We start from the raw sequence: 15133 nt of genomic DNA, 5'->3' as shown, positions 1-15133 counted from the left end.
GGCTGAGCAAGTTAACATTACATTAAATGAAGTCTTTTTCTTCTTTGGCTACAGAAACTTGGTTTGCTGGCCTTGGTTAATGAAGAGAGTAGATTCCCCAAAGGCACAGACAGTACCCTTTTGGAAAAGCTGCACAACCAGCATGGGGTAAGTGAAGATGCATATATACACAACACTTGCATGGATTTATCTATGCATTTCTAAAATGTATATCATAGGCTAATAATAATATAGAAACCAAAAAAAAAAGAGAAAAGAAACCTGTATGGAACCATAGTTTGATGCCCCTCAGGAATTTGTTCCATGCTCTTTTCTCCCCGCCCCACCAGCCCACATTAACACACAGGATGTGTTCCCACAAACTACACTTTACATAATCTTGATATTTTAAATTTCCTCTCATCTATGAACAAAGTAGGTGGTGCTCTGTTCGTTGTATGAAATGGGAACTACTTCCACTGTGGATTTTTAAAAGAAGGCCACAAAGTGAGCAAGAGGAACACAGTCCACAAAGAACCAGTTATCGGCACTTCATCTATTGGAACCTCTTTGGCTGAGCCTCTGCTTCAGCCTTGGAAGGCTCCCTTGGTGTCTTCTGATAGAAAAGGCAATCAAACTGTGAGGCCAAATTAACCCTCTTCAAAGCAAAGCAAACAGAATTGCATAATGTGTCTCTTAAGCAGATGACCCTAAGTCTCTTACCAAATGAATAGCTGCTAAGATTCAGCGGGTGGAGGTTTAAAATTAGGTTAACAATTCAGGGTAGAATAGCTTTCCTTGTTCAGTTTACTGGATAATGGCTAAAAGCTAACAGACACAATCAGTACTCTGTGAAGAACATTGTATTTTAGCAGTTCTGGGAATTCCAGTAGGCAGACTGATCCTAGTGGCTTGTGACATAGCTGGGATGCTTCAGTCCGAGGCAGGGAATCTTCCAGAAGGATAATTTCTGGCTCATCATAATGTCTGAGTTGTAGCACTGACCTAGAAGTTTGCCAGGATAGTTCCCTGTTTTTGGCTCCACCAAAATACTCTTAACTGACTGTTGTGGTTACTGTGCGGCCATTTTGGGACCGACAGTTTATGAAGTACAATAGTACTGCACCAGAGTGCGGTCCTGGCCCTCACTGTTTGCTTGGTTATGTGCAAAAAATTACTACCACTCATGATATTTGAAAACAGCTGCTGATGTGTTGCTTCAGGTGCTAGTGTAGTATAAACAGTGCTTCGCTCACTTCTGTTTCAGAACAACCAGTACTATATGAAGCCTCGAGTAACAGATTTTCAGTTTGGAATCCAGCACTATGCCGGAGAGGTAAGTGCATTTTAGCCTGATAGCTGAGCAGCTGGCTGAGTTTGGGGCCTACAAGCCAGTGAGCAGTTAGGCCACAGCTGGAGGCTGACAAAAAAGGCCTAAAGTGCAGAATTTTATTTCTGGAATGGGCATGGGATTGACCAACAGCCTCTACCAAGTTTTAAAACTCTTTTAAGCTGCCAATTTGAGGTTTAGGCCTATCTAATATTATTTTGTTGAACCCTCACAGATGATAGACTTGTTTGGGACCAGAACACACATTACAGTTGCTGTGGTTTAGAACAGCCTATCAGTCTTGGCCCACCAGAGTTTCAGATCTGGTCTGCGAGGCCATTTCCCCTCAAATCACACCCCCCACCATCAGATGATAACACTGCTGAAACCAGCTGATGGGCAGGAGGGCAGGGCTTAATCCTGCATTAACTGCATGCCCTGTTCCCAGGAGGGAACAGGATGGCTTAGCCAAGGCAGCAGGATTTAATCCTTGCTCTGGCTACTGGGTTGCTGTTGAAGGGAGGTTGAATTAAACTCTCTTGTTGAGAGACAGTGGGCTTCAGATTTATTTATCTTTGACACTTTTATCTACCCTTCTTCCAAGGAGCTCATGGTGGCATGTCTGATCCCACTTGCTTTGCATTATCATAACAACCCCTTGAGGTAGTCTAGGCTGAAAGGTATTGATTGGTCAAAGATCACCTGGTGAGATTAATGGCCGAGAGGGGATGTTTGGACTTGTCTTCCTAGTTGTTGTCCAAGACTCTGGCGGCTACTACAGTACATTGTTCCTGTAACATAGCAGAACAGGGCTCTACATATCGCCTCTGGGCTAGTTCCCCCTGCCCTTAATCAATAAAGGGCTTGAGAGATGCATAAGGTATTTGGCAGTTTGGGGTGTGTGAGTTCAAGAGCTTTTCCTCCTTGTTCAATGCATCTGTGTTGTGCATTATCATGATGGCGCATTTTAATGCTTGTGTTGCAACCTGTCACCTGCAGGTCTTCTATGATGTGAGGGGCTTTCTGGAGAAAAACAGAGACACCTTTAGAGATGATATTTTAAACATGCTGAAAGACAGCAGGTAAGCAACTGTATTCGAATGAAGCCCAAACTAGTTGGGAGCTACAGGTGGGCATGGAGCAGAATTGCAGAGCGTACATAACATCTGAACACTTTGATTTGGGGCAGGGAAGCTGTTTCTTGGACATTCAGTACTGTAGACAGAAGGATGGGGAACTTGTATGGAGTCCTAGCACATGCTTTGGACCATTTTGCAAGCCCCCAGAGGCAATTCATGGCTGTTGGAGCTTTAGCTGTCAATCAGCTCTTTGCCATGGGACTTCAGGTACCCAACCTTTCCATAAGATCAAGCATAATGCAGCACTTTCCAAGATTGCTCTGGACTACTGTAGTTCATCAAAAGGAAGAATGAATGCAGCATGCAGTTTCAGAAAGAGGCATCACCAGCCTGTGCGTTTCTGCCTTTGGAATTTGGCAGTACAGCATGATTGCATCTTGCGTGCAGTTAACTTGCGTGATTTCAGCTTTACATGGTTGAAAGTCAGCCAGCTGAAATCTTACAAGCTAATTGCACATAAGGCAGAGAGCTCAAAAGCTCCTTTTGTGATGGGTTTTTCTAGCGTGGAAAGAGCTTTTAAGTTCTTAGAATTGCTTACCGGACTCTGGAATGCTCTTGCACTTGGGCAGCCCTGCAAGATCTTGCGAGAGCATCCCAGTCTGAAAACTTAAAAGCTCTCTGCCTTGCTTGGAAGGTAAAGATGGTCATGTGGGCCCACTTCCAAGGTGGTGATCTGGGTATATGTGATTTTGCGTATATGCAGCACCCCCAGAACATAACCCCCACGCAAGATGTGATCAAATAAATGTTTTCTCTGCTGTATGCTCCTCTTTGTCTGCAGGCTGGATTTCATCTATGATCTCTTTGAAAGAGTTGCTGGCTGCAGCAGTGAAGACACACTGAAGATGGGAACTCAGAGGCGCAGGCCGACTGTCAGCTCACAGTTCAGGGTAGGAGCAGCAGGCCCAATGAAAGGGCAGGCAGACATTCAGACATAACAGCAGAAGCCCCAATAGGGTTTTTCTTGCCTGGGATGAGCTCAGCTTCCACACTGAATTGTGCTACGAAGTGTTGTTTAGACCTTAGGCTTGCTACTCTCTATGCTTCACACAGACTCTCTGCCTTTTCTTTAGTTTTTAAAGTGCCCTGTGTACATTTATTCATCAAAACATGCATTTTCCCCAGTCTCTTTTTCTTTTTCAAAAAGCCATTAGTGGGGGGCGGGTTTTAAGGTTATAAAACAACTCCAGGGATTGCAGGGAGCATTAACCAGTCAGTGCTGTGCATTGCCACCAGCCACTGTAAACTAGCAAAACTGCATTCCACTAAGCCCAACCTGGTCAGAAAGTTGTGTCTGTGATGAGAATGTGGTGATTGTTTGCCTTCACCACAGGTTCTGTGCGCATGTACACAACCTTTAAGAAATGTTGGGCCACACAAAATCCACTGTTCAGAGGTTCCTGTTTCCCCATCCTATCCACAAAGTTTTTGTATGACTGGCTGGTGGCGGGGTGGGGCAAGAGAGAGGTCAGAATCTTAATCTTCCAAAAAAAGTGACTCATTTTCAGTGTTCTTTTCTTCTTCTTTTTAGGACTCCCTACACTCTTTGATGGCCACGCTCAGCACTTGCAACCCTCTATTCATTCGCTGCATTAAGCCCAACCAGGAAAAGGTGACTTTCTAGAGCTGCAACAGACAGTTGGACAAGGCGGGTGGTGATATTTAGGCTAGACTGGAAAGTGGTGTTGGTGTTTGGGGGACTTTCTACCCTTTTCTTCAAAAGATGATGAGCTTATAACCCACCAAAGCCCACCACCAAAGCTGGTAATAGGGGAATGTTTTGTGACTCTGGTCTGGCCACTTACAGGGTCCTCTCCTCTTTTGACCACAGCTAGCACAGAAAGGAGTGGAACAAAGCATGCTGATGTCTGAGCGAGGATTGGATCTCTTCCAGTGGATTCTTAATGCAAGGGGTGGTGCTGTCTGTGCCATATAAGTGCACAGAGTGCCTTTCCTCTTAACACAGGATTAGGGAACTTGTGGTACTCCCTATGTTCTTTGCCTACGTCTCCCATCCACCCCAGGCAACATGATTAATGCTCAGGAGTGATGTGCGTTGTAGTCCAGCAACATTAGGAAGGCCACAGGTTCCCTACCCCTTCCCTAACAGATCTGAAGATGCATCCTACATAGCAACAATTCTCTCAGTCCTAGAGAATTTTTTTTCTGTGTGTGTGTGTATTCACAGGTGTCTGCACACTCATGTAAGTGGGGCTCGTTATACGAGATTCTGAGGTTGCCCTTCACAATGCTCAGGCCAATATAATACTTTTTATACAAGGAAATCATTTCTTTCTTGTCTCCTATCCTTGGCTTGCCTGCACTCCTTGCTTTGCATAGTCTCCAAATCTCTTCAATCCAGAGGTGGTACTGAAACAACTGCGATACTCAGGCATGCTGGAGACAGTGAAGGTCCGAAGAGCTGGCTTTCCTGTACGGTGGATCTTTCAAGATTTCCTCCTCAGGTAAAAGTGGCAGTGCAAGCAAGAGGGTGGAATTTTGCTGTCAAATGTGGCCTTCAATGCTTTGGGATTTTGTGGAGGGGTGTGTGTGAGTGAAATAAATGACTCAATGTGGATGTTTTGCTTGTGGATAAGAGGAAAGCTAGAAGACCTGCTTTTGAGCCAAAAGCGCAAGGTGAGTCTGGGCAGGTTGTCTCTTTGTCTCCTATAAAATTTGACAATGATTGCAGGCTACTGCTTTCATTTTTGTTGTCTGAACAAAGAGACTTGCACGTCCATAACCATTTGAGATGGCTGGTTGGAAGGGAAAGGACAAAAAATAAACATTTCCCAAGCGAAGTATATTTCACTTGTTAAGCTGCAGTTCAGGACCTGGGTTAAACTACATTTTCTAAGTTTTAATGCTTGGGGCATTTGATTACTCTTTAGAGTTATTGCACTTCTGTAGTTGGATGCCAGTTGCTTGTGCTTTCAGACTGACTGGAAAAGACAGTGAAGGGCAGCCAGTTACCAGCTGTTAAGAGCTTATAACCTGTCAGCACTCAGAAGCAAAAGGAGAGAGTGGAATAGCCCCTCACAGGGGCAGGAAGCTTTGCTGAGGGAAAGAAATTGCTTTGTACCTTAACTCCTGGTCAAGAGCATTCATTTGGTTCTCTCAGGTACAAGATGCTCTTGAAGAACTGGGGCAATCCTGACGGTGCAAAAGCCACTTGTGCCTCCTTTCTGCAGACATATGACAGCACCCAGAGAGAATGGAAGCTGGGGAAAACCAAGGTATGCCCTTTGTGTGCAAAAGAGCATGTGGAGCAACGCTCTGTGCTAAGGAATCTTTCCAGAGGTAGCCTAGGTACAAGATTGATGTGGTTTCTATGCCCACGTCTGCATAGATCATTGACCTCTGCTGCCCTATGACTAGACTTACTGAAACACACCCACCCCATCCTACTCCCAGCAACTCCATTCAGAAGTATAGTACACCCCTCATTGCTAAGCCACAGGCCTTGTCTTCTCAGGAGGTTCCTGTGTCGCTGCTTAGGCATTTTGACACTGAAAAGAGAACCCAAGAAAATGTCTAAGAAGATGCTGTGAAAATGTTACCTGGTTTTTTTGGGGGGAGGAGGGAATCTGTGTTGATACGCCGCTCCTTTATTCTTGCATACTGTATCTTCCTACTATCTCTGCAGCCCTCTCCTCCCACCCCATCCTGCAGTGCAAATGAGGAAGGGACTCACGGGTTAGATGTAGACACAGTTGAACTGAGTGGGGTCAGGTGTGCATCAAACACTCCACCCCCCAAAGGTCCATGCTGATTTGTTCTCCCAAGATTGGAAGAAGAGTTTGGGGTGCATGCTGTGTGCCGTTGGGAATGATTGAATCCCCAGTGAGGGCTACGCTATAAAATCTCAGTGGAAGCTTGCATGCTTTGCATTTAAAAGGTCCCAGCTCCACAGAATTGGAAGGGATCTGAATGCCCAGTTTAATATATGGCATCTGCAGTTAAAAGAATCTACAGATAAAGAAATTGGGGAAAGACCCTTCCTTGAGACCTTGAGGAACTGGTGCCACAGCACAGAGCTGGAGTGGATGTTTCTAGGATCTGGTTCGCTACAAAGCGGCTCCTTGTGTGTGCTGGTCTCATGCCAGCGTTTCTTAAGCAACAAGGCAGATATTAGTGTTGCAGTCATCTGGGGTACAGATGGGCGCAGGGTAGCTTCAGATGCATAACTAGCTTGCAAATATGTGCTTATGCAAACCCAGCTGAATGAAACAGAAGCAGCTTGGGGGTTTGTTTTTGTTTTGTTCTTAAAAGAAAAAGGACCCACGATTCCTCCACCCCGGCCCCTTTCCAAATGTCCAAATCAACAGACTGTAATTACAGGCCTGATGTAATTTCATTGCTAGGCACGCAGCCAACAAGGAACTTTGACAATGAGCATGCCTGTATGTATCTATAGCAATGTGTAGAAGATAATGGATATTAACATCACTATAGTGCATATCAAATGGGTAAAATCTGTTTCACTGATAAGAAATTTGGGTGCTACATTTGGGGTGATTGTAATTCTGCAAACTGAGCAAACATGAAATTTGGCATTGGACGTGTCATGTTTAGAATCTAGTCCAAAAATTCAAATCTGTTACTTATTTATTTCAAAGGAAGTTTTAACTCTTAAGGCTGGACAGATAGGCTTTAAAGCAAATGAGTGGTGCTTGGTGAATTCCCATGTTTGTTGCCATCTGCCATAGTAAATTGGGACTGAATGGAAACAAATACATGCTCTTTGCAAATTCACAGTAGTGGTGCTTCTCTGTATGCTTTTCTGCTTCTATAATGCAGGAGAACAAGAACACTGTCTATGTAGATTTGGAGAAGGGACCTATTAAATTTATTTTATTTAGAAAATATATAGACCTTTTAATCAAGAAAACCAAAAACTACTCAAGTGATGTACAAATAAAATTGAAGGTTAAACGCAGCAGAAATCCACAAAAACAAAAATATGTAAAAACAAATACATATACATATAAAAAAGTATGTAAAACCATAATAATTAGAAATTTAAGATAAAACCAATGTTTTTAAAACAGATATACAGGTGACTAGGTTACATATCTGGGTAGGCTTCCTGAAATAAAAAAAGTTTCCAGCAAGCATCTAAAGCAATACAGTGAGAGAGCACCCTGCCATTAAGGTGTAGCCACCAGCATTGCTGTCTCTTCTTCACCCAAGGGGTCTGCACCAGATTTGCTTTGTGTCTTTGTTAGGAATAAATTAGATGTTCTGAGTTAATAAGGCCGCTAGGGAGCACAGTTGCTTGGGACAGCAATTCAAGAAGTAGTCCGGCAGGTCACAAATGTGCCTTCCTTAAAAGGCATGTGGGGGGGATAGGGGGAGCCATAGACTCTTACTGATTAGGCAAGGGCAACCAGTCGCAATTGCCAGCTGCATTTAGAGCATGCCAAATTCAGGGTGAAGTAACTGGGCCCAGCCAGGACGTTTTAGGCTGCTGTGTGATTCTTTTCTGCAGCTTATCTTTCATTTCCCAGTGACACGATGTACAGTCTATGTATTATATTAATGTTCTGCAGCTTGTGCTGCCTTAAACGGAACTGGGGAGGGAGGAAAGCTCAGGCATCAGTCCTCGAGCAAGGGAGACCAAAGGCGGCTTGCCACTAGCAAGAGAGGAGAAAGGAAACTGCTGTCTCTCTGCATACCAAGCACTTGGAGTTAATAAATCAACCTTGGAGCCATTAAAGAGAACAGGCTCCAAGTGACTGGTGCGGCAGACAACTGACCTTTGACCCCACCAAGAACAATAGAACTTTCCCTCTCTGGCTCACTCTCAGAGTTGCTGGTCCATCTGAGAAGGGACCGGCTGCCTGGCTGCCCTTTGCAGGGAAGCAGGGCCACTTGGGGCAGGGCCGAGCTCTTTGAAGTCTTCGCTTCTCAGGATGAGCAAGGAAGAGGGGCAACAGGGTGGGTTGAAGAGGCTCTGACGCCTATCCAGATGGGATTGATTTCAGTGGCAGGAGATAGGGAGGATGGCCAACTTTATGAAAGACATTGGAGGAGCAAGGAAAGAGAGTTACATCCCTGATAAGTGGCAAAGCAGATGAAAATTGTTGGGGCACACAGACCACTTTTAAAAATTACTGTGAGCCACAAGGTGGAAATGACAAGGAAGGAGAGAAACCGTTGGAAGTAGGAGGTGGGTCAAATTTAAGCTACAAAATTGGTTTTCTGCATCCAAATAAAATGGTGGGTTTTTTACCTTGGTTATTAATGTAGTAGTTTGGGGCCATTTGGGTAGCAATAGGGGGATGCCTGGCATTTACAGAGATCAGTATGTTCAGTGTCAGCGGTGCTTTGTCAAATGTTCAAAAGCCCTCTAGAAACTGGCCAAAGCTTAATACATTGTTAGCCAGCATCACTGGGTGTGACGGATGGTGCATTGTTAAAATGCTGCTATAATGGCCAAGGAAACCCTAGGGTCTGCTCCAATGTGGAGACCCAGCCTGGATTAAAGCTGAGGCAGAGGATGGAGCCCTGTTTATATGGAAGGATTACAATAACGACTCTCTGGTAATGTCCTCTGCATTGCAGATGGAGAAGTCAGTTGCCGGGTTTGAGCAGTGGGCGCATTCTGTGGAAGGGCAGGAGCAACATTTGCACAGGGTTCTCTATTGGGGGTTTCATTGCATATCAGCTTGCAGAAGCTAAAGTTGGGGGTTTAGTGAAGAGGTACAGTTCATGGAGGAGAGGGCTACTAGCCATAATGGCAAGTTCCCAGTCAAGGCAAGGCAATGCAAGATTCGGAGTCATACAAAAAAGTTATTAGAACCATTCCACACATTGCACGACAGTGAGCTAAGATTTGTCACCAAGTGTAAAGACAACATGTTGCTGCAGACTATTCTGGCTCCCTAAGAAGTGTGCATGTATACATGTGTCCAAATGCATGTTTCCATCATTCTTTCATTTTTAGGTACATACCTTTAAAAAAATAAATGTTGAAGTGGTAGGAGGAATCTATACTTTTGTAGGAGCACCACAAAGGTGTTAAAGAATGATAAATTTTCTAGCCTTCACCTAGAATGCCGTAATATGATATTCTTGCACCAAGGATAGAGCTGCCTTATTTCAGTGGCCTTGCCTCTGTTCTTTTAACAGTGGCCTCACCCACAAATTAAGCTGGTGGTAATAATAATAATAATAATAATAATAATAATAATAATAATAATAATAATAATAATTAATAATAATAATAATTTATTTATACCCTGCCCATCTGGCTGGGTTTCCCCAGCCACTCTTGGTGGCTTCCAATGGAATATTAAAAACACGATAAAACATCAAACATTAAAAACTTCCCTAAAAAGGGCTGCCTTTAGATGTCTTCTGAAAGTCAGCTTTTCCTGGCTAAGTAGTGTCTCAGTCTGCTGTTACAAGCACAGGAGCAGAGTGAGCAAAAATGTTGGCAATCCTAGCCCTAGGCAGAGCAGACTTTCCAGTTCTGATCACTTAAAACTCTTGCTCTATAGTGGTGCAGCATCTGTAGCTATTGCTGGCAATTAGGAGCGTGGGAAGTTGTGTTTCTGTTGAGTCAAGCACCTTGGTCCACCTAGCTTTGTACTGTTCACGCTGACCTACAGTGACTTCTCCAGTGTTTTCCAGCCCTGTCTGGAGATGCCAGGGACTGGATCTGGAACCTTCTTGCATGCAAAGCATGCGCCCCACCGCACAGCCACAGCTCTCCTTTTCCTTTGCTGCCTAGAAAACAAATAGGTCTTAAAAGAGTCATGAGTTTGCCTTGTGAGCCCAGTCCCTTTGTGCCTGTCAAGAGGCCCTGCCTCTGCGTTGAAGCATAGGGCCCCTCTTTGTCTCTGGAGGTGAGGCCGAGGTTGAGGGTTAGCGACATGTCCCTGCCCAGTGAGCCTCTTTGGCCTGTTCTGCTCCTCCAGGGTGCTGCTGAGGGCTTTATGAGCAACCTGGGCAGACGAGGCTGGGCAGGAGTCCCTGCGTGGGCTTGCACATGTGCTGGGCAGGATGGGGGAAGGAGTGGGAAGTGCTTCCTGTGCAGTATATTTCAAGGGGGGGGGGATTTCTATACTGAGCAATTGTTTGGTGGAGGAAGGAAAAGGGCTAGTATAAGGAATTGTAGAGCACAGGAAAGGAAGGGGAAAGCAGGATGGTCTTTGTGTTTCTCATTAGGGACAGAGGGGAGCAGCTGCTGATTGTCCACTGTGGCAGTCTGGACTTTGTTTGGATTCTAGTAGCACAAGTTTGGGCAGGGAACAACTAGGCAGAGAGGCACTGTGCTATACTTTTTCCTTGCCAGCTTTGCCCTTCACACCAGTTTCCGCAAGGCTCCAGCTTCCTGCCTCAAGCTAGGGAGTTCTGAAAGGCATCTGTGATTTCTATTTGATTTCTGCAAATGCTGCTCTACCAATTTTGAGCAAGGCCATGTGTCCAACACTTGGGGCTTTAGAAGTGTGCATGTCTGCACAGGTTGCGTCCAAATGGTCTCCCCTGCCCCCCCCCCTTGCGGGCTGCTCATTCACATCCCCTAAGCCACACAGCACCCACATGCTGATGATACCCTTGCCCTCCATATAGCTTTCTCTGCAAATATTCATGTGATCAAGAGCTTTTTGTACTCCTGCTTTAGAACCTCAGTGCAGAAAGGAGACTTTAATGCATTGGCAGCCTAAGCCTTTGGTTGCATTGCCTTCACCTCAGGCAAATGTGGGAGGCTAGCCATGAATGCAGGTGATGAAAACAGATTTTCTTGGGGATGTTAATGCAATCTTCAACCACTCGAATTCTCCAGAAGAATGCTGCATTCAAAATACCAAAGGCATTTGCTATCCCAAATATCTGTGCCACATAATCCAGGGATTGTGCCCCAGAGTCTTTGCAGCATTCCAATGCATCCTCGGAGTCACCTTTTGGATTGTGTGTCACTTTATTGGAGTACCAATGATTTTGGTCCACCGACAGCCACACGGGTGGACCAGGCCTGACCTTCCATCCTTCTGGAACCTCCCAGACAGGAATGAGTAACAGACCAAGCCCATGGACGTTTTCCAGACCCCACTGTTGGAATTCCAAGACCTCATCATGGGGCCGCTGAAATATCTAATGGGATTGATGCAGTTTCCCTGGCCCACCAGAGCCACAAGTGTAGCCTGTTCTGAAAGCAGGCTTCATGCCTCCTGGTTTCAGGAATAGCACCCAGGTGTGTCTTTTAATAAAACAGCAAAAGCAGAATGACCACTTGTTCTTGTGTGCATTCAGGGTGAGCCACACCTCTTGGGAAGGTTTGATTGCAGAGAAGGCAATGAAAGTGAGAAGGAATCTTCCAGCCAGCAAGACAGCTTGGAGACAGGCTGGCACTGAGGCAGTGATGCAAAGAAGCAGCCAGGGGGAAAATATGTGTGGATTATCTGCAGTGCAGGAAATGATATTTGGAAAGATTCTTCCTCTCCCTCCCCCCCCCCCCCGCTTCTTTTCTTGGAATGGGTATCTTGTCATAGTTTGGCCAGTTTTTCTTCTGCATTTTGCATGCAGTGCCTGGAATGTTGACACACATACCCAGAGCCTCATTAGCAGGCCCAGAGAGCCTTAAAAGATGTCACTGAGCCAAAGAAAGGGTTAATAGTTAAAAGCAGTGCAGCCTCCTCCCCCCTTTTTCTCTCCCCCTTAATCCTTGAGCCTGCAGTGTGGAAGAGAGAGAGAGAGAGTGCGGGGGCTGGGCTGAGTTTGGCTCCTCTCCCTGCACAACTTTCTCCCTTGTCCATCAGCGACAGCACCCAAAGGGGAAGGGCTGGCAGAGCAGGGACTGGCTCTGGCGCAGGAGCATAAAAGGAGCCCTGTGTGCCTTGTTACGGCAGGCAGGCAGGCAGGCAGGCAGGCAGGCAGGCAGGCAGGCAGGCAGGCATGGGACCTGCTGGTGCTGCCTGGGACTTGCTGTTTCCTCTCTTTGTGTTTGATGAAACTCCTCCCCGGGGTACCAGGTTTTCCTGAAGGAGGCTCTGGAGCAAAAACTGGAGAAGGCCCGGGAAGAGGAGCTGAGGGAGGCGGCAACCATCATCCGAGCCCACGTCCTGGGCTACATGGCAAGGTCAGTGCTTGAATCGCCTTCTTTGCCCAGCTGCTGGAATGCTCCTTGCTGCCAGGTCTCTCTCCTTTCCAGCTTGCTGCTTCTGGCTGGGCTTCCACTGCTTTCCCCCTTCTCTGCTCCCTCTTGAAATCCCCATGCATTCCCAATGCAGGCCACTGACTGCGAAGTTGCTTACTTGCCTGGGTCTCTGTCCCCTGCCTCTTTCCTGTTGCATCTGTAATCCTCCTATGAAGCTGCCCTGCAGAGAAACTCCCCAGCTCTCCCTCTTTTGCTCTGCACTGAAGACCCTCAGCCCAATCTCTGTCTTTATTTGCCAGACCCAGGCCAGTCTCCCTCACTTATAGCCCCTCTCTCCAGATTCTGCTTCCCTGGTGGGCTCTTCTGGGTGCAGGGAAGAGGGTGGGGGTAGCTGTAAGCTGGCTGGCTCTGCATCCCCACCATCTATCTGTCTCTGCCTTTCATCTTGCTGTTAATTGTTGTTGTCTTGTTCTGGCAAATTGCTATGTGTGCCCATTCGGAGGGTCACCTGTGCTCTGCAAGGACACTGGTGTTGCTTTGAGGAATTATTGCATGGGCTGCCTGTATTCCAGGATCGTGCCATTAGCAGTGCAGGGGTTGCTACTAGACAAGGAACTCAGCACCCTGGCAATTCAGCTTCATTTTTTAAAAAAAATTCTAGCCTTTAAGGTTGCAAAGAGGCCTGAAAATGTGTGAGCAGCCCCTGGTGACATCTCAAACGCCATTGGCTAGGGAAAGTGGAGGATGGGAGCTGAGCTGAACTGCTAGGAGGTGGGGGGGAGGGGTTCCATGTGCTTTTTTCTCTTTCCTGTAACTATCTGAATAAGACTAAATATTGCATAGGAAATACTGTCTATGCAAACTTACATAGTAAAATATGCAAATAAAGCGGGCATCTACCTTTCCTTAAAATAAAAAAAATGCAAAGTAGTTTAGAAAAAAATGCTGTAGTTTAAATTTGGGCCTACCAAACTAGAATGTTGATTGGTGAACAGAATAACGGCAATCTGTCTAGTCCCCCCCCCCATACTATCCAAGGGGGAGGCAGGCTCCTGTTGTTCAGGCAAGGAAGTCAAAGCTGCATCTGCTGTCTACAGCAAGACTTGGCTGGGCTCCAGCTGCAAACATGGATTTCCCAGGCTGTGAAAACCATCTGCATTTGGAGGGTATAATCATGAGCCAGGCTCATGGGATATTGTTGCTAATGGCATTGTTGCCACTGCCAGTGCTGCTATCACCAGAATTCTGCACCAAAATAACCCTCTGGAATTCTGCAAACTAAGAACCTTTGCGTACAGATTGTTTTATTTTGCACAACCTATTCTGCTTCTGTTAGTTTTATAAAAGAGCAAAAGCCATGCAGGACACTGGAACAGGACTAGCCCTACCATCAGGCAAGGTGCGTCATTGGCATGCAGCAAATTGGCAGTTGTTTTGTTTATTATAATTATTATAATTTAGCTTGCCATTGGGGAGTGGGTGCTATTTGGATCTCCTGTCTTAGGCCATAGGAATCTTACTGGATTCCTAACGCCCCCTAACCACTGGAAACCTTGTTCTGTCACTATGCCGGCTTCTGAAGCCTAAGAGGATATGATGGCAGCACAAACTGTGTGCTAGACGATTGGTTCTACAGAACCAGCAGTACAGTTTTGAAGCAAACACGCAGTGCGCTGGAAGGGGTGATGAACATGCTTTCCCTGCTGAAAATGCCTCTCGACCACTTTTCTCCTGGCAGGGCTTCTGTATCAGAGCTCAGGTGGGAGAAAAGGACAGGGGTGGGTGGGTGGAATACTGGGGAACAGCATGAGCAGGGAGGCTCCTTCCACTTTACATTCCTTTGCATGCAATTGTCCCCTTCCATTCCCCACAGATTCTGGATGAGTCTCCTGGTGTGTTCTTGTTAGACCTTGAGGTTTCACCAGGGTTTGCACACAGATTATGGATCTTATCAGCTTTAAGCATGTGAGAAACTTGTTTGGGTATTTAAAAAAATAAGTTTTAACTTAAGCTTTGATTCTCAGGGTGCTGAACTCAGTGTCAATATCCATTTCAATTCTTGTGCAATGTAGCCACAGGCTTGCAGAGCACACACATTCCCTGTTCTTTAGCAGGAGACACCTCATAGTGCCACATGGAGTGTCAAACATAGCAACTGCCTGACTCTTGTAAGTATATTTCCTAGATAATGCTTCTATTCCACAGAAATAATCTACTAGTTCTTCATATTGGTCCTCAAAAAGAAAAAGAAAAGCATATAATCCATATTGGATTCAAGTGGACTGGCCTTAATTGCACTAATAAAAGAACCAGACCCTCAATTCAGGCCAGGAATGTTAGGACTTAGAATTTGAGTTTTTTCTACGCCTGCAGATTAACTACAGAGAAGGAAGATTCTGAACATGTACAGAGTGCATAGTCTCATTACTAAATAAAAGGCATTCCCCAACACACACTCTCTCTCTCTCTCTCTCTCTCTCTCTCTCTCTCTCTCGTACGGGGACCTTAGCTTTCATATGTGGGGTGGGTGGGTGTAAAAACTACCCATTCCTCTGTTTTAGGAGAGCAGTGCATGTCTAT

The 15133-nt window shown here is 45.8% G+C and overlaps 1 protein-coding gene across 1 annotated transcript in view; it reads left to right on the top strand.

The window, feature by feature from the left end:
* Nucleotides 1-15133, top strand: part of LOC309368030 (unconventional myosin-X-like) — a 75308-nt gene that overhangs the window by 35513 nt on the left and 24662 nt on the right. The window contains exons 15-22 of the mRNA XM_081907789.1: nt 55-147; nt 1247-1315; nt 2309-2391; nt 3230-3338; nt 3980-4060; nt 4789-4913; nt 5570-5684; nt 12429-12535. Of these exons, the coding sequence (XP_081763915.1) occupies nt 55-147; nt 1247-1315; nt 2309-2391; nt 3230-3338; nt 3980-4060; nt 4789-4913; nt 5570-5684; nt 12429-12535 (782 nt within the window). The remainder of the gene's footprint in view (nt 1-54; nt 148-1246; nt 1316-2308; nt 2392-3229; nt 3339-3979; nt 4061-4788; nt 4914-5569; nt 5685-12428; nt 12536-15133) is intronic.

This window comes from Podarcis melisellensis, assembly GCF_964234715.1.
Source record: "Podarcis melisellensis genome assembly, chromosome: 1".
NCBI classification, from domain to species: Eukaryota; Metazoa; Chordata; class Lepidosauria; order Squamata; family Lacertidae; genus Podarcis; species Podarcis melisellensis.
This window is presented reverse-complemented; position numbering and strand designations above follow the sequence as displayed.